Source organism: Carassius gibelio, chromosome B18 (genome assembly GCF_023724105.1).
Source record: "Carassius gibelio isolate Cgi1373 ecotype wild population from Czech Republic chromosome B18, carGib1.2-hapl.c, whole genome shotgun sequence".
In the NCBI taxonomy this organism is placed as follows: Eukaryota; Metazoa; Chordata; class Actinopteri; order Cypriniformes; family Cyprinidae; genus Carassius; species Carassius gibelio.
The window spans coordinates 8,985,366-9,007,398 of NC_068413.1; the positions used below are offsets into that span (position 1 = coordinate 8,985,366).

General features: G+C 34.8%; 3 protein-coding genes across 3 annotated transcripts; 1 reads left to right on the forward strand and 2 right to left on the reverse strand.

Annotated features, from left to right (window-relative positions):
- Positions 1 to 1,680: 1,680 nt before the first annotated feature.
- LOC127976938 (phosphopantothenoylcysteine decarboxylase) lies at positions 1,681 to 8,504 on the reverse strand. Its single transcript, XM_052581529.1, has 5 exons — positions 8,060 to 8,504; positions 7,346 to 7,441; positions 7,065 to 7,193; positions 6,800 to 6,968; positions 1,681 to 6,558 (listed from the first exon to the last, which is right to left on the reverse strand). Exons 1-5 carry the CDS (start codon positions 8,201 to 8,203, stop codon positions 6,488 to 6,490), a joined length of 609 nt encoding a protein of 202 aa, XP_052437489.1. The 5' UTR covers positions 8,204 to 8,504; the 3' UTR covers positions 1,681 to 6,487.
- A 579-nt stretch (positions 8,505 to 9,083) lies between these two features.
- Positions 9,084 to 14,784, forward strand: LOC127977696 (very-long-chain (3R)-3-hydroxyacyl-CoA dehydratase-like). Its single transcript, XM_052582705.1, has 11 exons — positions 9,084 to 9,293; positions 10,524 to 10,566; positions 10,646 to 10,719; positions 10,834 to 10,998; positions 11,095 to 11,143; positions 11,250 to 11,360; positions 11,776 to 11,903; positions 12,015 to 12,127; positions 13,267 to 13,373; positions 13,511 to 13,642; positions 13,852 to 14,784. The coding sequence occupies exons 1-11, from the start codon at positions 9,213 to 9,215 to the stop codon at positions 13,926 to 13,928; spliced, it is 1,080 nt and encodes a 359-aa protein (XP_052438665.1). The 5' UTR covers positions 9,084 to 9,212; the 3' UTR covers positions 13,929 to 14,784.
- LOC127977695 (integrator complex subunit 14-like) lies at positions 14,482 to 21,734 on the reverse strand. Its single transcript, XM_052582704.1, has 12 exons — positions 21,662 to 21,734; positions 20,881 to 21,161; positions 20,687 to 20,794; positions 19,915 to 20,070; positions 19,498 to 19,616; positions 19,015 to 19,157; positions 18,440 to 18,532; positions 16,211 to 16,355; positions 15,882 to 16,015; positions 15,368 to 15,486; positions 15,209 to 15,274; positions 14,482 to 15,077 (listed from the first exon to the last, which is right to left on the reverse strand). The coding sequence occupies exons 2-12, from the start codon at positions 21,100 to 21,102 to the stop codon at positions 14,826 to 14,828; spliced, it is 1,557 nt and encodes a 518-aa protein (XP_052438664.1). The 5' UTR covers positions 21,103 to 21,161; positions 21,662 to 21,734; the 3' UTR covers positions 14,482 to 14,825.
- Between the last annotated feature and the right edge of the window lie 299 nt (positions 21,735 to 22,033).

Here is a 22,033-nt window from a genome sequence, read left to right on the forward strand (position 1 = left end):
TTTGGTCTGTACTGTTTATTTTTCAAGGGGGGGGGGGGGGGCATCAGGACTTTTTTTTTCGTAAACATATGCTTAAAAATATGTTACACTCTCAGAAATAAAGGTACAATAGCTGTTTCTCGAGTGGAAATGTACTCTTTAGGTACAAATATGTAACTTTGAGGTACCAATACGCACCTTATAGGGATAAATAATGTACACAGGTTTACCTTCTGAAAGGGCACTGCCCCAGTGACAGCTTTTGTAAAAAAAAATTCTAAGGTATAGCCTTAATTTTTAATTTTGGAAATTTACACAATTGAATACAGTACAATCTAACAACTATTCTCTCTTAAATGGACAGATCACCCCAAAATGAAACTTCTGTCATCGTTTAGTTAAACTCATGTATTTACAAACATGTATAACTTTTTCTTCTGTGTAACACACAATAAGATAATGAAACGCAATGAAAGGCAATGAGGTCCTAAGCAGTTTTGACTCATTGTAAGGATAACTCTTAAAGGTACAAAACGTTTTATGAATAATATAATTCATTGCTTATAGGTTTATGCACTTCCAATCCATATGTAAGAGATCTGCTGGAAAAACTTGATTCTCACCATCCTTCAGAAAGATTCCAGCTATTTAAAAACAGACATTTTAAAATAAGAATAAGTGTATAAAATGTCACATCTTCAGTGATTGTTAGAACTGATGGAAAGAACAAAGGTCAAGAGCTTTGCTGTCAAAATGCATGCTAGTATCAAAGATATTGGATCATCTTGTATAATAAATGGTTAAGGGCAAACATGCATGGCCAATAACTTCTGCATCACTTCCTCTAATTATAGGAACCCTTATGAAATTATGTATTAAGTATCTGACCAAGATAAACAAAGGGTAAATATTGCTTGGAAGGACAAAGTTGCTTTAATTCATCACCTCACACACATAAATAAGGTACATCAGTTATCCATTTACTTAACAATTGCACACAACCATTTACTAAAGAGCAGACACTTCAACAATAACAGATGAGTATAAATGATTTACACACCCTTATCAAATTTAAAGTGATAGTTCATTTGGAAAATAGATATCAACATTGACTACCATGTGTTGTTTCGAACTTGTATGACTCCATTTTTTTCTGTGTAACACAAAATAATATATTTTGAGTTAAAATTGAATCTGTTTTGTTTGTATAATAGCTAAAAAAGTAGTAATTTTACGCTGTAGTTTCTCTAGTTTTACACTATATGAGAAAGGGCTAATCTAGAGGATTATTCAAATCAGATTTTTTTTTCCAAGGAAATACTGCATTTCAGGTTTGACGCAACACAGATGGCAGAGATAAAGGATTCCAGCTGTCTGTTGTTTATTGAAGCCTGTTGTCTTGCTTGAGTTAATGGCTGGCCATAATTGTTATAGGAGGCCAGAACTACGTCATTTATTATCTTAATATATATTGTATGTTTATTTCATATTATCTGGAGTATGTATGATTCATATCTGGAGGGAATCAGATTCATGCACACAAAATATTTTTCATCACTACTATGAAGTAGGTGTATTTTTTTATTGACATTATTATATAAAAAAAAACATGAATGTTGAGAAAAAAAAAGTCAAGAAGTCCCAGATGCCAAAATTAGACTTTAACTTTTAAGACAACATAGACAAGATGCCTGTAAAATAAAGTTAATAATGTAATAGAGTAAATAGTGGACTTTGAATATTATATAAGAAGAATACCCCATAAACGATACAGTAGATCTGTCAACTGTGTCTAATCTTTTGCCTGCTGAGACAGCGTCTATAGCCTAGACAAGACCCCCTGTTCCCCAAGGGATGGCCTTTCCTCAGAAGTAGAGTCTCTACAGGATTTCCTACAATGCCTTGTGCTTCCAGTTTCCATGGTGTTATGCATTAATGCTGATCAACAGATGGCACCAGGAGTTCTTTATAGAAAAGCCTATAAGTGAAGATGAAAACAATGCTGCTAGATTATCCAAGTCAGTTCCCAGGTAACTAAAATATGTTCTGAGAATGTTTTGTAAAAAATATGTTATTTCTGAATGTCCACAACATCATTTTTCTCCATTATATACAAAGTTGCATTTTTTTTTTTTCATGTTAAATGATCTCATTTAAACATTTGAAAACCACCAGAAAAATGTCTAACTAAATCATTGATTACAGACCAGATAAGTTTGGAATGAACATTATTTCTAACAATGAAGATAACATTATCGGAAAACAGCTTTAGCTCTGAGGTTTTCACACACCAGTACTATGAAGTTTTGTGTTCTCATTGTTTTAAAGTATTTTGATTGTATTTTCAAGTATTAAGTTTGCCATTTTATTTAAACAGTCCAAACAGTTCAGGCAGGGAACAATATTCAGAGAGAGAACAAAGGTTGTGTAATAACTATGGTAGATAAAGGAAAAAGGAAGCCAAAGCATGAGTGCTTCCAGTTAATGTGATGGTTGTGACAAATTAAACCAGTTCTGGCGAGGGGGATGGGGTGAGATGAGTTTTGCTTTTTAATTCTCAAAAAAGCATGCACAATAACCATGATGTTCTTCATGTGACCCTTGTATGAGGTTGTAATGTTTGATGCTTCAATCATATTTTTATTTCACTGAAATATAAGTTGGAAGATGTTTTGCAGTTAAGAAATATCTTGGAAATTACCATCCCTAGATAAGGATGAAAACAACAGAAAATAGCGATAGTTAGGAGATAGCAAAGTTCAATGGTTGCTTCTCTCTAAGCACATCTTAAAGGAATAGCTCACCCCAAAATGAAAATATGCAGAAAATGTACTTACCCTCAAGCCATCTAAGAAACTGATGAGTTTGTTTCTTCTTCATATTTGGAGAAATTTAACATTAAATCACCACGCTCACCGATAGATTATCTGAAACAAACTTATCTAACTTATCTTCAGTGGCTTGAGGAAGTAAATTTAAGTTTTTGGGTAAACAATAGTTAGTTTCTTTATATAGTAATACAGTTTTAACATCAAGTTATGAATAAATACACATGAGTAAAGTGGGTTGAGTTAATTGAATAAACGCATAAACCCTAAAATGTTTCCTGCTGTTGGTTCACAGCTGTACCTTTTTAGCAGCAGCAGTCGTGCTAGTTTGCATGTGTTTACTTTAACCGTGTGATATGTTTAGTATGAGTGATGAAACCGTGCCAGCTCAGGAGCTACAGTCAGGAGCCATGAGTTCACTCAGCTGTAGAGTTACATCAGCCATGTCTGTATTACCTTTCAGCTACCTGGGGAAGAAGCACCAAGGGCCTGCCGGCATCCCCAAAGGACTACAAGCAGGAAATGTGACAAGTGTTTACTCAACCTCTGTGACACCTCCAACATCAAGCAATCTGTTGGGGTACACCTGAGCCCTGTGTGTGTGCATGCGAGTCCTTTGTGTGTGCAGTTTAAAATAATAAATTAGATTTTCTATGATGATAAAACATAAAGGTACAGGCATGGACAAAAACAGCTAATTATATTACTATAAAACAATTTTGTTGTTGCTCTAAGTCTTCAAAAGCGGTGGAAGTAATTGCACCAGAATTGTGCAATATTTTAGTTCTTGATCTTTCGCAATATATTTCCCATGTAGTTTCCTGTCACTCCTCCACAAAATGCATTTCCGTGAACTGGCCTTGACCAGCACAGATCGGAGTCGTCTACAGCCCACATGTGTATAAGAATATTTCACTCTCATTTAGCATGCCAAGAGATAGGAGCCTCCTCCACATTACACTCAGTTGATTTCACTCTTCCAGCACCTGCTTGATAAACGTTTCCCCTCCTGCCGGAGAGCCTGTTTTTAAAGTCTGGCTTGGCAGCCAATGACAAGAGGACACCACATCAGACTGGGGACTGTGTGTAAAACAGCACTGACTTCATCTGATGACAACACCTCAGCTGCTTTGCTAAACAAATAAGGATGAACAAGTCTCTTGATTAAATGTTCAAATTTAATGTGCCAGTGTATGCATCATCTCGCATGATGGCTGTTTGACTGCCCCAACAGCTACTGAATCTTTCATATGACATGATTTAGCACGTTGATTAGCAAGTTGATTTCTATATTTTGAATTCAAACCATCTGTTGAAAAAAAATAATAATAATTGTGACTTTCTCAAATGGTGGGATATGTTGTTTTATTTACTAAATAGCCTATGTTCTGCAAAATCCAAACAGATCTACAAATTTGAACATTGAATGTTTTATCTAATAGCACATAAATCATGAGAATATTGCACAAGCTGAAACACACACACACACACACACACACACACACATACATGTTCTGGAGTGATTTTAAAAGGGCAAAAGAAAGATGTTTTTGAACAATGTGTCTCTTAAAAACAGTTTCACAGATTGCATAAATGTTCACATAAGCTGTTTATCCCTATACACATATTAGCCGGATGTTATCTATCCTTTTAAACAGCAGGGACAGAGATACACCCTTTTTTCTGTCTCCAATGTCAGGGATGTGTGTTGACTAGACTTTTATAAATCCTTAGCATTAAGGAAAATACACTAAAAATAATGATCAGTATGAGAGAAAAGACTGAGCAGGTAAACAAGAGCCATTAAGGATATATGCCATATATACAAATGAATGTGTTTGATTTAAAATTGCAAATGTTTCAAATACTGACTAAAATAGATTTCTGATTATAATCTGGTGTGGTTCCCATGATAATTTTTTTTTTCTCTGAAAACTCCATTAAATGCTGGCATGATGTTACTAGCAGCGATACTGGGGACAGTGATTCTTTGTTATAAAAAATGTGTGCACAAATACTAAATTATCTAAAAGTATGACTCAAGTTTTAGGAAGTGCAAAACAGAATTCCTCCTTTAACACTTCTACTTTGTTACAGAGAGGAAGTAAAAAAGTCTGGGCAGATGATATAGCCCAATTTTTTTATATATTAGGAAATGTAACATTTCAACATTTTTAGTAATAAGAAGAAATATTTAAAACAGAACTAAACAGTATTGCTACTATATCCTTTAAACCTAGATTAAAAAAAAATAAATTAAAGTCTTATCACTATAATCTATTGTCCCACATTCACTTCAGATTAAACTTTCCTCTTTGTTTAAACTTCTTCTTGTTTAAATCTTGTACATATTTGTAGCATATATTAACAGGTTCAAATCATGCTTGAAGAGGATTCTGGAAAACTTCAGCCAGAAAATGCTTCATGGTGATACTTAACTGTAGCTGAAGGGTGCCCCCCCCCCCAAAAAAAAAGAAAACAGACTAAAAATATATATATATATCTATGCTGGTGCTGTTGGCATATCTGAGCAAAATGAGAATCAAGGTGGTTAACCACATATGATTAACAGATGGAACACATTTCTAACGGTAACCTGCAACAGGATATGTACCTGAACAAAACAAGATATTTGGAGGTGTTAAACGTATTAGTATCTTCTAGCACAACCTGAGACTATTTTCATGAACATCTCTCGCTGCTGTTGTGGTTAGAGGCCTCTGAACTAACTCGACCTCTGAAGCCCTCGCTGGGTGAAAGGTCACAGACAGAACACGCATTCACACGTCAAAATGAAGACTTCTAACATTTAAAACAGTTAAATTATCAAGTAAACGTGTTTTAAATATGTTTTCTTGTAAAATATTCTACTATAATAACATTACATGACTTTTGTGCTCATTAATCCGATGCCATTAAGTAACAACAGACTGTGTCAGTCCCCTGATCATTTATCATAATTAGTTTCAAAATAAGGATTAGCTACCAGGGCAGATCCAAAGATTAAACAACAGTGACATTTAACTATGCTGATATGTGACACTTTATTATGAGGAACATTTTCAGTATAGAAAATAATTAAGTAGCTTATTTGAAATTACTATGTAAAAATAAATGGATATAATGAATGTAACCATTACAAACATAAATAACAGGAACATTTTGTTTGTAGGTTTCTTAACATTGATACGTATAATTGTAAAACACTAAAATATTAAACATTTTACATATCATAAACACCTTAAATTGTCTTTGTGCAGATTAACTATGAAAGATGGGTTCTGCCATGAAAAAAATAAAAAAATAAAGGGTAATTGCATCTTCACAATTTAGACTTTGTTTCTCACATTTCTAAGATGTAAAAAGATGTCAACTAGCAATTTTTGAAAAAAGTCAAGATTTGTCAGATTGTAAACTTTGTATTTTGACTTTTAAGAATTTTAATTGCTTTTTTCATTCACAATTCTGACTTTTTTTCTAAGAACTGCAAGTTTATATCTAACAATTCTGAGTTTCTATCTTACAATTTAAAAATTCAGAAGTGTGAGATATACAATTCCACACATTTCCATTTATTCTTTTTTATTCTGGAAATATAGTTTTTTAGTTTTTATTTAGAAATGGGGCTCCAAAGATAACTTTGTATCTCTTTACCACTCGTATGTTTAGTCCGAGGTCATTCAGGATGTTTCTGGACTGTATTGTTTGACAGTTTCAACAATAGTTGAAACCTCTGCCATGGCGCCTTTACCTGTGAAGACAGCGAGACTGGAATGTAAGACGAGCCAAAACACAAAAAACATTAATTCATTAAGTCCTTCTTTGATCAAGGAGCATGCTTATCAAAGCCTGGCAGATTCCATCTGTTTGATCTTCAGTTAACGAATAATGCATGAGTGATTTCGCACGTCGATTAGAATTCTTTTATCTGTGCCATTTTCCCTTATCAATGCAATAGCCTCATAAAACCCAAACACTGTCTTAGAAGATACCTTCATCTCCACAGACTAGTTTTTTGGCAATGCATGGTATCTCAACGTAGCCAAAGCTTTTAAGCGTGGCCACTTGCTGTGCAGTGATAGGGTGCTGCCACATGGCTGTGTTCATAGCAGGACAGAAGAGCAGAGGACGGCTGGAGTCCCAGGCCCGCACCACACATGTCTGTCATCAACAAAATGGATTAACACACCTAGATACTAATGTATCAAAGCAAATCCATACAAAATGCCACAACAACGTAATAAATACACAACCTACCAGGAGGTTGTCACATATTCCACTGGCAATTTTACCAAGTGTGTTGGCATCCAGTGGAGCGATTACTAGCAGATCTGCCCAACGTCTAAGTTCGATATGAAGCACAGGGTCAGAGCGCTTTGTCCACATCTAGCATAGAAATGTAAAGAAAACCCTTCATATCTTCTATGAAAAATGCTGCCAGTCTGGCTACTGATGTAACGTCACAGCAGGAAACAATATTATTTTGTTCTTTGAATAGTTTGAAGATGCGTTGCTTCCTCTTCAAAAGCTGTATTTACCTCCCACTCATCCTTATCTGTGTACACACGGACAGGGACTTCACTGATATCGTAAAAATGAGTGGCATGATCTGTGGTGACCACACGGACATCAACCTAGAGAACAGAACAGAAAAAATTATGTGTTCACTCCCGAAAAACATATTTTTAAATATAGCTTTTAACCTTGACATAGATTTCACCCAGATTTAAAATAATTACAAATTCACAATAACAAATTAACAGTACAAAAAAAAAACTTAAAGTTAAGATAAATATTGGAAGGAAATTGAAAAAAAAATATATATTTATATTTTTATACATTTATTCAGTTATTTATTTATAAATCGATCAATAAAACAAACACATACATCAAAACATCTCTTTAAAAGTCTATTTTATTAATTCTGAAAGGCAAAATGCCACAGCCACTTATAATTATTTAAAATTATTAAAATGATATAAAAATAAGCAATATGTTAACTTAAATAAATCTTTAAAAAGTCTTAAAAGAGAACTAGCATCATTTCCATGTTTAAAAAGTTTACTTTGTGTTCTATTAATTAAAATCTAGTCATATCCTATTAGAATAACTTTCTATATTGTAACACACAGCACTCCCTAGTGGATAAATGTGTGAAATGACAGTGACATTGGCGAACATGATAAACTCAACGACAGCAGTGGCTCTGTGAAATCATGTAGAAACTGTCTAAACATATATCATATACTTACCCCTGGAATCTCAAGTAGTTGTGTTACCAACAAAGGCGCCTTGAGTGCAGCTACACTGCCAGTCAAACCAACTAGAACATTAAGTTTTCTACTATTTGTTGGCAAGTCCAGTTGAATATGATCAGATTCAGAATTCTGCTCCATCGTAAAAACATAAAACTTAATCTTGTTAACAAGACTTTCTATATTTGATTGGTTTCCCCTGTCTAAAGTATTTCTTTGGTAAGGTATGATATGATATTTGTATCATTCATATTTGAAATTTATTTCGAAGTGAAATTTTAAACTAACTTACACATTTACAATTAAACAATTAAACTACACATTTAAGTATCAGTAAGTTTAGAGTATGTGCAGGTCAGTCGCATAGACTGCATAAAAACGGCCAGTCGTGTGCTTTCTTTTACTGTCTATGGTTGTCGCTCGCGCTTCACGTTTAGTTTACTTCCGTAAACATTGGAGCTGTTACAAACATCGTCACAGCGCCGTCGCTGGCTGGAAGTACCGAGTAAAATGACATATGAAGCCGTCAAACTGACAATATTGCTACATATAAGATACCTTTTTTTGTGAGAATGAAATATAATTTGAACTTCATTTTAAAAAATAAAAAGTAATTCCCATTGACGAATTGTGCTACCCATAATCATGAGGGCATCTCAGGATATTAAATATTGTATATATTTCATCCTTATAAAAAAAATCTATAAATTGATAGTTTTGCATTGCAAATTGTATTTATTTCTTAATTTCGCATGTTGTTCATTTGTTCGATTACGTCATTCGCAGTGCTTCATGGGTAGCGTAGTTCATTGTTTTGCACCCTTGAAATTTTCTCAGTTTTCCATTTCCTTAAATACATTTTTGAAAGCTGTGACTTGTCTCAGGGCCGGGTGGTTCGATTCGAGGCTTAAAAAACCTTTTTACTTTTTATATTTTATCGAAAATTAATTGGATACTTCCGGAATTAGTAAAAGTGTGCGGTGAGTGTTGATTTCACGACACGTGCACGCATGCGCACTCGTAGAATATTCTGGACAAATGTCAGAATACTTTGAAACGTCGTCTTCCGGCTGCCTGTTGCAAGATTTACATAGCCTGTCATTCAATGTTAAATCTGAGTAAGGCGCATAATTGAATGTGAATATTTGTAATGCAGGTTCTCACACCTCACGTGTACTGGGCGCAGCGGCATGGGGAGATATACCTGCGGGTGGAGATCAGTGATGCACAGGTAACAAAAACCTGCTTTGGGACAATTTTTAAATTATAGTTCTTTTCGCATTTATTTTTTTAATATATATGCAAATCCAGATCGTAGGTTTCAGAACTGTAAAATGAATAGTGATTAATATTCTGTTAAATAACAACAGCCTCTGTAGGTCTGATGACAGGGCTTGCACCAAGCCTAGGTCACAGAGGATAAAACTGAAGATTATTACTGAAAGGGAGATCAGGAAGTGATCCTGCTGAACCCACCAACCATCTGGCCTAGTCACAATGACAGAGCATGTTTTATTTACTATCCAGTTTCTGACACAGGAGGAGCATCTCCTGCCCATTTCCCCCTAAATGCTTTCAGGACAGGTTAAAGCTTGTTTGACCAGTCCTCTTATTAAGGTGAATAGACAGAATAACCTTCTGCCACAAGAGCTGTGGAACAAAGGTGGTATAGCTGTGGTATATTAATAGGTTTTCTGTGACGTCCCTTTATGCAAATAACTGTTAAAACAGTTTAGAAAGCTGTTACATTGTTACCTTAGTATGTCTCCAATAAGTCAGAATGGCAAAAGAAAAATAAATGCCATACATAGGTCAAAACTGTATGACTTTTGTGATTTTCATTTCCAACCCTGTCAACACAAGCCCCAAGTATTCACAAATACAACATATAGTTTATCAGGTTTACAAATAACACTTTTATATTTTATCAAAGAAAAAAACACAGTTGAGGGTTGAATCAGGTTAACAGATTTCATGATTTTTAATTGCTTCAGCTTATCTAATGCTTGTTTTGTCTTTATTTAATCTTGCGGCAGCGGCACCCAAGTTTGCTGAGGCCCTTTAGAGGACATTGGCCCCTAGTTGAGAACCGCTGTTATAAACTGTTCAATACGTTATAATATTTTACAGAAACCTCATGAAAACAGCAGGGTTTCCACGGAGCAAGAACAATTTAATAATCTGTTATAATACTGGTCTGCTGGTCAAGTGTGACAGTATAAAATAAGTTAATTTCAGATGCTGTAACCATTTAAAAAAACATGGAATATCAGAAATCCTGATTTTTTTATTATGTATTCTATATATTATTGAAGCTTCATTATTTTATAACTGGGCATTATAATATCTGTTGGATGCATGGTGCATTTGAAGGCATTGTACTGATAAAGCAGGCAGTGGGAGGAGGAGCTTGAATCTTCACTTCACACTTCTTTGTACTCGTTTTGTCTCTATCGCACAGAGTCTCAGTATTGGTGTCGAAGAGAACATCCTGCACTTCAAAGGTACTTCTCCCGACTAACCGTCAACTGGATGCTCTTTCTGTTCGGTTGTGTGACTTCTGTTTCTTCTCCTCTTTTCGAGGTCAAGGGCACGGAGCGAAAGGAGAAAATGAATATGAATTCAGTCTGGAATTCCTAAAACCTGTTAAACCTGAGGTAACAGCCATCTTCCTTTATACTGTTGTGAGAAATTTCTGAAAGCATCTATATATAAAGTGTTCGGTTGCATAATGAAGCACAGAATGAACATGAAAACGTTTATGTCTACAGGTGAAACACAAATCCACCCAGCGGCAGGTGAATATCACAGTAAAGAAGCAGGAGCACGTCTGGTGGGATCGACTCACTAAGCAAGAGAAGAAGCCTCTGTTTTTAGCACCTGATTTTGACCGCTGGCTGGATGAGTCAGACGCAGAAATGGAGCTCAGAGAGAAGGTGAATATGTTTACTAATAACCAAAAACATGAATTATTTGTTCTACTTGAGGAGCTTCACGGATGCCTGATGTGTTAAACGGTTGTCTGTACACAGGAAGAGAAAATGAACAAAATCAACACTGAGTCAAGGGTTCGTAAGGACCGTGAGTATATATTTAATTTTTTTCAAGTAGAAAGTAAACACATTGGGTCCGCTTACCAAATAATAACCATGTATTTATTACTCTTTTTATGTTTCTGTGTTTACAGCTTTTCTTGGCTTGAAAAAAGGTTTTCTCTTTATGTACAACTTGGTCCAGTTCCTCGGTTATTCCTGGATATTTGTCAACATGACTGTACGTCTGTTCATTCTTGGCGAAGGTTAGTCTAGTTTTTCAGCTTTTTGTAAGCAGTTAAAGATGCACTTCTGCTTTTTAGCTGATGTTGTTGTGAGGAAAAGCACCTCATTTGAATAAAAAACATTTTTAACAGAAGGCCTGCCTAGTCTGTTATGCAAATTTTGTGTGTGTTGTGTGTGTGTGTGTGTATGTATATACACACATACACACACATAGAGAGAGAGAGAGAAAGAATTCAGTTTAGGGCTTCTAAATCCCTTTCAAACGATGATCCAATCAATGATACTGACACCACAAATATGGAATATAGGATGAATTATTTAGGATGAAGTATGAGCTGTGTGAAAAAGCCACTGTAATTGGTTGGTGTGAAGTGGTTCTCCAAAGTTGTCTTTGCTCGGAGTTCAGTATGGTCTTCACTGTTTTTTACCCAACAGATTCTTTCTATGACACATTTCATACTATTGGCGAGGTGATGAACTTCTGTCAGATGTTGGCAGTAATGGAGATTATTAATCCTGTTGTTGGGCTGGTTAAGACTGGAGTCATGCCTGCTTTTATTCAGGTATGTCTGGTGCGCCTCATGCTTTTGTAACCAATTCAACGCACTTCATTATATACTGCTTTGAATAATCAATTTCATGACAGTGAGATATTTACATTCCTGTTGTTAAAGGTGATGGGGAGGAACTTCATCCTTTTTGTCATATTTGGCATTTTAGAGGATATGCAGTACAAGCCAGTGGTCTTCTTTGTCTTCTATCTATGGAGTATGATTGAGATATTCAGGTAATTAATAGTGTTACATGTGCATGTTTATTAAGAACAGTTTCTGCTGATGATGTGGAGATGTAGGAGCTTGTGTGGTGGGGTAGACTGCATTCTTTATCTACAGGATATCCTCTTCTTTATGCTAATATTTTAACTTCCTATTTGCAGTCAGGTTTGTTAAAGCAAATGCATTTTCTCTTTCCAAAATATATTGAAAATTAGAACCTTAATTGGAATTACAGCAACAGAATACATACTACATTTGAAAGAAGTTTACCGGTGTATCTTTTTCAGCTTGGTATATGTATAAATATGTATGTTTATGATTTTAGGCCTTTTTATGTTCTTTGCTCTTTAATCAGTGATGTGGTTTCTGTAGAGCAACAGTTTATCCACACTTCTTCCGCTATCATTCTCTTCCTGTGGGCTCTCACAATTTATCACTAGGAGACACACATCTGTGTGCAAATAGTGAAATGGCAGTCAGTCCCTCAAAACTAGGGCTGAAAGTAATGTAACTAGTTCATATGACAAAATATAAGAGAGAAATGAAAAGTTTTGAATGTTAAATTTTTGTGATGTGTTTGGATTTTATATATATATATATATATATACACACACACCACTAACTTAAAAACTTTGGGGTCACTAAGATTTTTATTATTATTATTCAGCATTCAATTATTCAAAAGTGGAAGTAAAGGGATTCAAACAATTACAAAAGATTTAGATTTTAAATAAATGCTGTTCCATTATATTTATGGATTTAGCTTTTGAAATTTGTATTCATTAACGAATCCTGAAAAAAAAAAAAATTATATCATGGTTTCTCAAAAAATATTACGCAGCTGTTTTCAACATTGGTAATACTTAGAAATGTTTCCTGATTGTCAAATCAAGGATCACGTGACAGTGAAGAGCGGAGTGAATTATATTAGTTTCACAATATTGTTCAAATGTATTTGATCTAATCAATGCATTATAACAGAACAAAAATATATTTTAAAACTTTTTAAATGGTAGTGTATTTTTCTATTTTAATTTAAAAAGCAGTGTTGTTGTTGTTGTAATCATCTGAGCCCTACAGCTCAATCCTAAAAGGTACTTTTGTTGAATGAAAATAGATCTAATCCTGCATTTGTAAAAATGAACCATAGGTATCCTTTCTACATGTTGGCCTGCATTGATACTGAATGGAAGTTGTTAACTTGGTTGAGATACACCATATGGATACCGCTGTACCCTCTCGGAGTTCTAGCTGAAGGTAGGTTTTCTTAAGTAATAATCTTTAGTTTAGCCCTACCAGAAGGAAAAATCATGATGGGCTGAAGGCGAGACATTTATGTATAATGTGCACGTGTAACTGACAGCTTTTGTTATGCTCCCTTATATTATGATCAGCTGTGGCGGTGATCCAGTCCATCCCCATCTTTGATGAAACCAAACTCCTCAGTATTCCTCTGCCTAAAGCCATTGGCACCTCTCTCAGCTTTTCCTACATCCTGCAGCTCTACCTGGTGATCATGTTCTTGGGTAAGGTCCACAAAACGCATGCAAAGAAGTGAATCCACAATGTTTGTCCAATGTATTATTTATAGGCATTTTGAGCATAAATTGCCATTACACTTTCATGACGTTAATATTTTTAAATTCCCTAATATTTCCATGATCTCCATGTCTGTGGGGACCCTGTAAAAGAGTATAACCGCTATGCAACATAAATATATTTTGGACAATTTCAGGGCTCTTCATCAACTTCCGCCACCTCTTCAAGCAAAGGAGTAGACGGTTTCGCACAAAAAAGAGGAAAGCCAACTGAGAGGGGAAGGGGAAGCCACATTTCACTCTCCATGTGCATCTCGGTTTTCTTTTTCTTAATTTGCCGCCTTCATTTTCTTCTTTACATTTGCCCTCCGTCACAGAGAAGTCAAACACACTTCTTTCAAACACCATCTCAAGTGCATTAACTTTCTACATGCTGAAAGACCATGTCTGAGTTGTAGAGGATATGGATGATTAATTTAAAACACTAGTAAGAAATAGATCTTCTCAAACCAGGACCATGAAGGTATTTATACATTGTATCATTCCATCTATATGCAGTATGCTTGTGTGTTTGGTGTTGTAGATTAGCTGTGTGACAGGTCTACAGAAGCAACATTTTATTTTCCTGTCATTCCCCGAGAAGTGTTGTAGTAGATAACAACATAGACCATGAACCTCAGGGAAAACGTCATGAGGCATTTGAGTCACATGAGAAGAGCTGATTCAGTGGCGCTGGATGTGAAGGTGTAAATGAAACGGTGAAATGTTTCATTAAATTTCAATGAAACGAAGCATTGATTTTCAGATGACTATTATTAAGCACAAACTAAAGGCAGGTTCATTTTTATTGGTCGTTGTTAGAAAAAGCTATTTACACAAACAGGTGCTTGTCTGAAAACAGATTCCAAAGTCTCTAAATGCATTTTCTTGGAAAAGCAATGAATGTTTTTCTTTCCTCAAATTGAGTGTTCAATGTCATAATTTATGTCACATGTTTCCAAACCTTTCTGGCAACTACCACAACATTGAAAATGCAACATTTGTGAGATTCTATTGCAGTAACTTGTTTCCCTTGGACAAACATTTTGCATTGAGCAAAAGTTTTTAAATAAAGGTACATTCCTCTATAACTGATTTGGAAGTTGTCCAATGAACAGTGTACCTCCATCCTCTATATTCTGTCGGCTCCTCCCCCTGAGAAATCTGTGAGCATGGGGGTGATATTGTGTTCATAGGCTGCATACTTGGAGTCTCCACTGCTAGCCAGTTTGAGCTGCTGGGCCGCATGAGAGAGCTGGAAGGCGGCATCGGGATGGGCGGAGTCAGAAAGCAGCGTACACTCTCTCTCCAAAAGTTCAGCCACACTCTTTAAAAGCTCCCAGAAACCAAAGGCAAGAGCGGCCTTCCTCAGACGGTTCAGTTCCTACAGTGATAAAAACAACATTTCACAACAAAACAAGGCTCATACATCTACATATGATATCCTTTCTACATATTTCATGCATACGTTATTTAAAAAATAATATGTATTATGTAATATGTACAAATACCCACCTTATAGAAGGTTTGTGTTTTTTCTGGCAGTTTTCTTGCATTACGGAGAATTTTCTGTACATCTGTCTGAAGGTGCGAATATAAAAAAGTTTAGTAAAATGACTTTTAATTAGTGTCCTGTCAGATATATTAATTGTAGTGTAGTATTCGGGTGTATACCTGCAGTCCACTGGCTTTAATCCAGACAGTAACATTTTGAGCATAGCTTCTTTTGTGTTTTGGTTGTATGGGAAAAGGACTTTTACTGTCATCTTCGCCATAGGGATTCTCAGCTGCATCTGTAGGTCATCCAAACAAAGAATCATAGTCAACTGATATTTATGTCTTTGTCCAGTTAGCAAAACCTTATGGAAACAATGAGCAAATATTTTTTATTATGTTATATGTGTTCCTCCAGTCTCAGAAGGTACCAAAGCATGAGAGAGGAAAATAAATATTTAATCATGCAAATGTGCGGGATTACCGTTATCCCTGAACCTTTAGGTGTAGGTGTTATTTACCTACAAGTTTCCTAACTGAACTCAGTAAACCAACCAGGTTACCTTTGTTTCAGTGTATTAATTATTAACTACTTGAACACAATGCATAAAACAATACAGTGTAGTTTATTTTGTTTGCAGTTTTAGTGCGGCTGTTACATAAAATGACTGCGTAATGAGTAAAAACTTGCTACCTGAGGCAGGGCCAAGCTGTGATATTCTGCCTAGCCAGGGCAGAGGCTCGGAGCCAGGATCGAAGAGTGACATCATTAGATTGGACTTCTTCTTACTGTCTGCCTGGGAATAAAGCATCCCGAACCAGTCTGGCCTGCCAGAGGAAACATTATGGACAGGGAAAACTTTGATTTCACAGTAACTAGATTATTCATCTCAAATATGCTGGAGATGAAAACAAATCCTTCTCATTTGACAGTGCAATTCACTAAAAGCTCATTTTTAATGTAATGCCAACATTTTGAATGCTTATGAAAAGACAGATGCATATTTTCATATTGATCCTTACCCTAGTTGTACAAGTGCCACCATCCCCTCCACCTTTAGGCTGCCATGTAGAAGAACACAGAAGTTTGGGCTCTTTCCAGCCATCTGATTTGTGGAGGTTTCTTCCTCTGTGTCATCAGTGGCCCCCGTACCGATCTCATCCCCCTCTGTCAAGCCAAAGAACATTCCTGTGAGCCCCAGCAATAAATAAGATTCCTGGCAATTCCCTCCCAAGTGGTTCCATTGTTGTCAATATTAAGTCAAACAATGATTCAGAGGCTATATAACCCTCATCCGTTCCTCAGCTCATTTTGACCTGAAAGTTCTAAAAAAAAAAATTTTGGATCGTAAAGATTTATACCCAAACGAAGGGCTGAGACTACAGAATTATCCCAGTGTAGAAAACACTGACAGACACAAACACACAGGGCACACACACATTATAACATATTTGATGTTTCTGATGGAATATCACTGTCATTTTGCAATATTCTTTTACTTGAAACAGTTCAGTTTGAGTGACGTTGTGGAGACCAATCAGTTTATATCCTTTTTAGATTTTTAAATATACATATTTTTTACGTATTTATAACATTTTATTAATATTCATATGTTTAGATTATAATTTAGTGTAATACACCCCCCCACACACACACACACAAAATGTAGTTGTTATTTTATATTTCAATATATATGTGAATGCTATCAACCAATTTGAAGGCTTAATATGCTCAAAATCTAAAGCAGGGATTCTCAAATCTGGCCCATGAGATCCACTTTCCTGCAGAGTTAAGGTCTAACCCTAATCAAACACACTTGAACATGCTAATCAGTGTCTTCAGGATCATTACAAAATCACAGAGAGGTGAGTTTGATCAGGGCTGGAGCTAAACTCTGCAGCGCATTGGCCCTCCAGGACAAGATTTAAGAACCCTGATTTAAAGGATTCACATGTAGGGCTCATTAAGAATCTCCAGAGGCCCCTCTAGTGGCAGTAACGATAAAATGCAATTTTATGACTCTTTTTCCACCAGATGGCGTCAGAAAAACTCCACTCAGAGCACATCTTAAGGTTTTTGATGATTTTGGACTGGAATTGTCTCTTGTTTTCTTTTTGCTGAAATACTGTAACAAAATTGCTTATTTGGTCATAGATTCTTAGAAATATCCAGAATTTAATATAAATAAATACAAATCACCAAATATTTTCCGGACTATAAGTCACACTTTTTTTCATAGTTTGGCTTGTCCTGTGAATTATAGTCAGGTGCGACTTATTTATCAAAATTAATTTAAAATGAACCAAGAGAAAACATTACTGTCTCCAGCCGCGAGAGGGCGCTCTATACTGCCAGAGATGTTGCTCAGAGCTCCTGTAGACTACACTGAAGACATAGAGCGCCCTCTCGCGGCTGGAGACAGTAATGTTTTCTCTTGGTTCTAAATAAATGCGACTTATAGTCCAGTGCGCCTTATAACCCGAAAAATACGGTAATAAAAAACCTACATAAATAATTAGAAGGAAAAAAAAATTAAAAAAATATATTTACAGTACTGAATTTTTATATATATATATATATATATATATATACATATATATGTATATATATATATATATATACATATATATGTATATATATATATATATATATATATATATATATATATATATATATATATATGTATATATATATATATATGTATATATATATATATATATATATATATATATATTAATTTAAAGGTCTTTAGGTAATTTGGACCAGCGAGGGACACTTCTGTAATAGGTACAGGAGTGTTGGATGAAAGATAATTGTCAAGACATCACTTCTCTTTAAAGGCTTTCAACATATTTACCAAAAACTGTATTTAGTAACTTTGAGGGTATTCTCATTTTTTCAACACAACATTTTCACAACACACACACACACACACACACACACACACACACACACACACACATAAGTGCTGTTAAACGATTCGCATCCTAAATAAAAATAATTCTTTACATAATAGTGTGTAATGTGTACATTATGTATAAATAAATACAAACTCATGCATGTATATATTTAAGAAAAACAGGTTATGTTTATATATTAAATATATTTATATATAATATTAAAATATATTTTGTATTTTGTAAATAAACAAGTTGAACAGCTTTGTCATTACAACAGAAGTACCAGAAAATCAATAAGGATGTGGATAAGGTGACTTACTGTAGGAAAAAATTATGAAGCAAAATACTGACCTTTGTTCACAGCAATGGGAAGGACCAAGTGCCTGGATAAAACCGGGGGGCTGGAGATATCTCCAATCTCAATAAAACCCACAATCTCCAAGTCTATATATAAAACACAACCAAGTCAAAGAACTATCAAGTGCACTTTGCTCCACTTTCCTCTATGTAGAATCAATTTCCTCTATGTAGAACGATTAGCAACAAATAAAAACTTTATATATATATATATATATATATTTATTGCCTGAATAAAGGCTTAAAATGTAAAGTAGCACTTTAGGATGTCTCCAACAATATTCTCACAAAACTGAAGTTGAGCCACTGATGTCACATGGACTATTTTACCAATGTCCTTACTCTGTTTCTGGACCAAGGAACATTACAGTTGCAATGTTGTGTATGGAGGGTCAGAAAGCACTCACATTTCATCAAAAATATCTTAATTTGTGTTCTGAAGATAAATGAAGATCTTATGGATTTGGAACCACACGAGGGTGAGTAATTAATGACAGAATTATCATTTTGGGGTGAATTAAGCCTTTAACATTAAGGACACAATATTTCATTAGCTTCTTCGCTCATACCTGTTTGCACTGTTCTGGGCATGGGATCCACTTCCTCGTCTATCGTCACTGGCTCTGGCCTGGGAAAGACCTGAACATCAGAAGTCAGGTTCCCACAGCGCAGGACCGCATGGAAGGGAGAGTATGCCTGGTCAATCAGCTTACTGCCAACACAAAAGTAACGTTAACCTCAAAATGTTGCATAAACAGCAGAATGCACTAAATTCAATCAAATACAAAAAATTTTAGTAGTAAAGTTGAAGTGATGTTTAACAGAGCACACTGTGTTTCTTATAAATAAACTAATCAAAACATAAACTAATAAACTTATGTTTTGATATTCTGTGTTAAAAAAATGTCTCTGTTAGACAGCACTTGGGAATTACAATATATATATATATATATATATATATATATATATATATATATATATATATATATATATTGTAGTGGACTAATAAATTTGTCTTCAAATGTATGTATGCAGAAAGTAACATTACTCACCCAAACATAGACTGGACACTTTTAAGACAAAGGGGTCCCTCCATAGTGTATATCTGACCCTCTCCACCATTCAAATTAATCAGCTGTTCTAGGTTAACCATGCTATCCGTAGCTTGGAGCTTCAGGGGACATCAAAACAACATCGATTTAATAAATGACAAACATAAAATAAAGTAAGACATTATAAAAAATAAAGTGTGTTCTTGAGTGTGTTCATTGTAATGGAATAACTATGTTATTACATAGACAAAAAATAAACAGGAACTAATAAAAACAAAAGAAACACAACAAAATTACTAAAATTAAAACGGAAGATATAAAAATTAAAACGCATTCAAATTAATGATAAATATAAAATAGTCTCTTAATCATACCAAAATAACAATGGTAAGGAGACAGTAAAACAGACTAATGTACCTCCTCTGCATTAGCAATGCACATGACATAGAGTTTGGAAGGGAATGGGAACGGCAGTGGAAATTTCTTGTCCTCCACACGTTGTTTCGCTGTTTGCAGGGAATGACGCAAAGATCCACGACCAATGCCAAGTGCACCATCAGTAACCAGAACCACCTACAGGCCACCATAAGAACAACATAAACACTGATAAACAACATCAATGCAGGCAAATCAAAACATTTAGCATTATATCTCAAAATTATTATCTGTAGAAAATAGAACAGAACAATTATCTCAATTGTGTGTGTGTGTGTGTATATATATATATATATATATATATATATATATATATATATGTATATATATAAAAGTTTAAAATCTAGACATTCTACTAAAGCGGTTACATTTACATTTATGCATTTAGCAGACACTTTTATATCTAAATGTATTGTCCAACATGATTAATCGCATCCAAAACGTGTTCAACGTGATTAATCGTATCCAAAATAAGTTTTTGTTTACATAATATGTGCATGTACTGTGTATACTATGTATATATATATAAAAAAACACAAACATATATATATATATATATATATATATATATATATATATATATATATATATATATATTTAAAAAAAATATGTCGTTTATATATTAAATATATATTTTTAGAAATATATATTTATAAGTGTACTGTATATGCATGCTTCACAATATTGCTTTTTTCATAATATATTGTATTTTCAATTATTGCTGTTGTTTTTTTGTTTTATTTGTTTGTTTTACCTGGCATGGGCAAGAGGTTCCCCATTCCTGCTGTACTATATTACTAACACCTTGCAATGCAGCCTCTAGGCAGGTTTTATCAAAGTCTTCAAGGTTATTCAAGGCTTCCTGCAAAACATTGAATGACAGATAACAATAAGAGACCAGACAACTTATGTTTTATGTAGACAGCATGACAACTGGTCTGTTTTTACCTGCAGTGTATTATAGTCTCTGGTGAAAGGCACCATCAGCTCCCAGAGGGAGGAGAAGGAGACAAGTGAAGTGAACTCCAGTCTGTAGTTTGTGGCCATGTGTTCAAACAGCATGGTCAGTCCATGAACTGCCAGGTTCTTCCTCTGAAACTCCTCACTGCCCTCCACTGACACGGGTCGTGTCATGGACAGTGACGAGTCCAAAAGAACCACAGTGGGCATGGTAGCAAGCTCTTCTCGTTACACTTTGAAGAACAGTTATGAATGAAAGCTTGAGATATCTGTATAAAAACAGGAGCATATGACGATGTGAGCAAAGAGGCTTCTGGAGTGGACATCACAAGCACGTCTGGTTAATTGAAAAAGCACATATAAAGTAATTTCCATGGTTTTGTTATTGTTACACTCTTTAAAAAAATAAACAAACAAAAAATAGCGTAAACCAGGTTAAGGTGGTTTGCTCGTCTTTGCTGGTGTAAACTATTCATGGCCAGCTGGTCTCCCAGTCTGACTGACCAGTTTACAAAATCCCTCTAAAACCAGAGCTGATTGACCAGGCTGGGAGACCATCAAATCTTAGGTTGTTTACATTTTTAATGATACAGAACAAAAAAAGTAAATAAGAATGTTGCTATGTCAGTGTCCTGCCAAACGTTATCACTGTAAATTTGACTCAGAATGATCATAAACATTTAAATTCAGTAGGTATTTTCTAATTCAACTCGTCAGTTAGATATGCAAACCAACTTTCGAATATTTCAACAAAATGTTGAAATTTTACCCATCGCTGAAATCCCGTCTCCTTTACCCAAGTGTGCACCGTTATAACAAGACCGTTTGGAAACAAAAGGAATATGTTAACTAGTTCCTAGTCGAGAACACGCTAGAGAAAATTATATTATAAAAGTTGTATCTTAATATAAATAAAAAATAAACAGGTGAAAATATATAAGAGATAGCCTATACTAAAAAGTATATATCTAGGATAATGTTGAATGACAAATGACAAATAGAATCAGTTAAAAATCTTATTGTGGGCCAATTAGATATTAATCTGCAAACCATAATCCATAACCATAATTATGCAATAAAAATAAACTATTATACAAAAGTTTATTTAAGATTTCAGTTTATATTTTTAATTAGCAAGTTT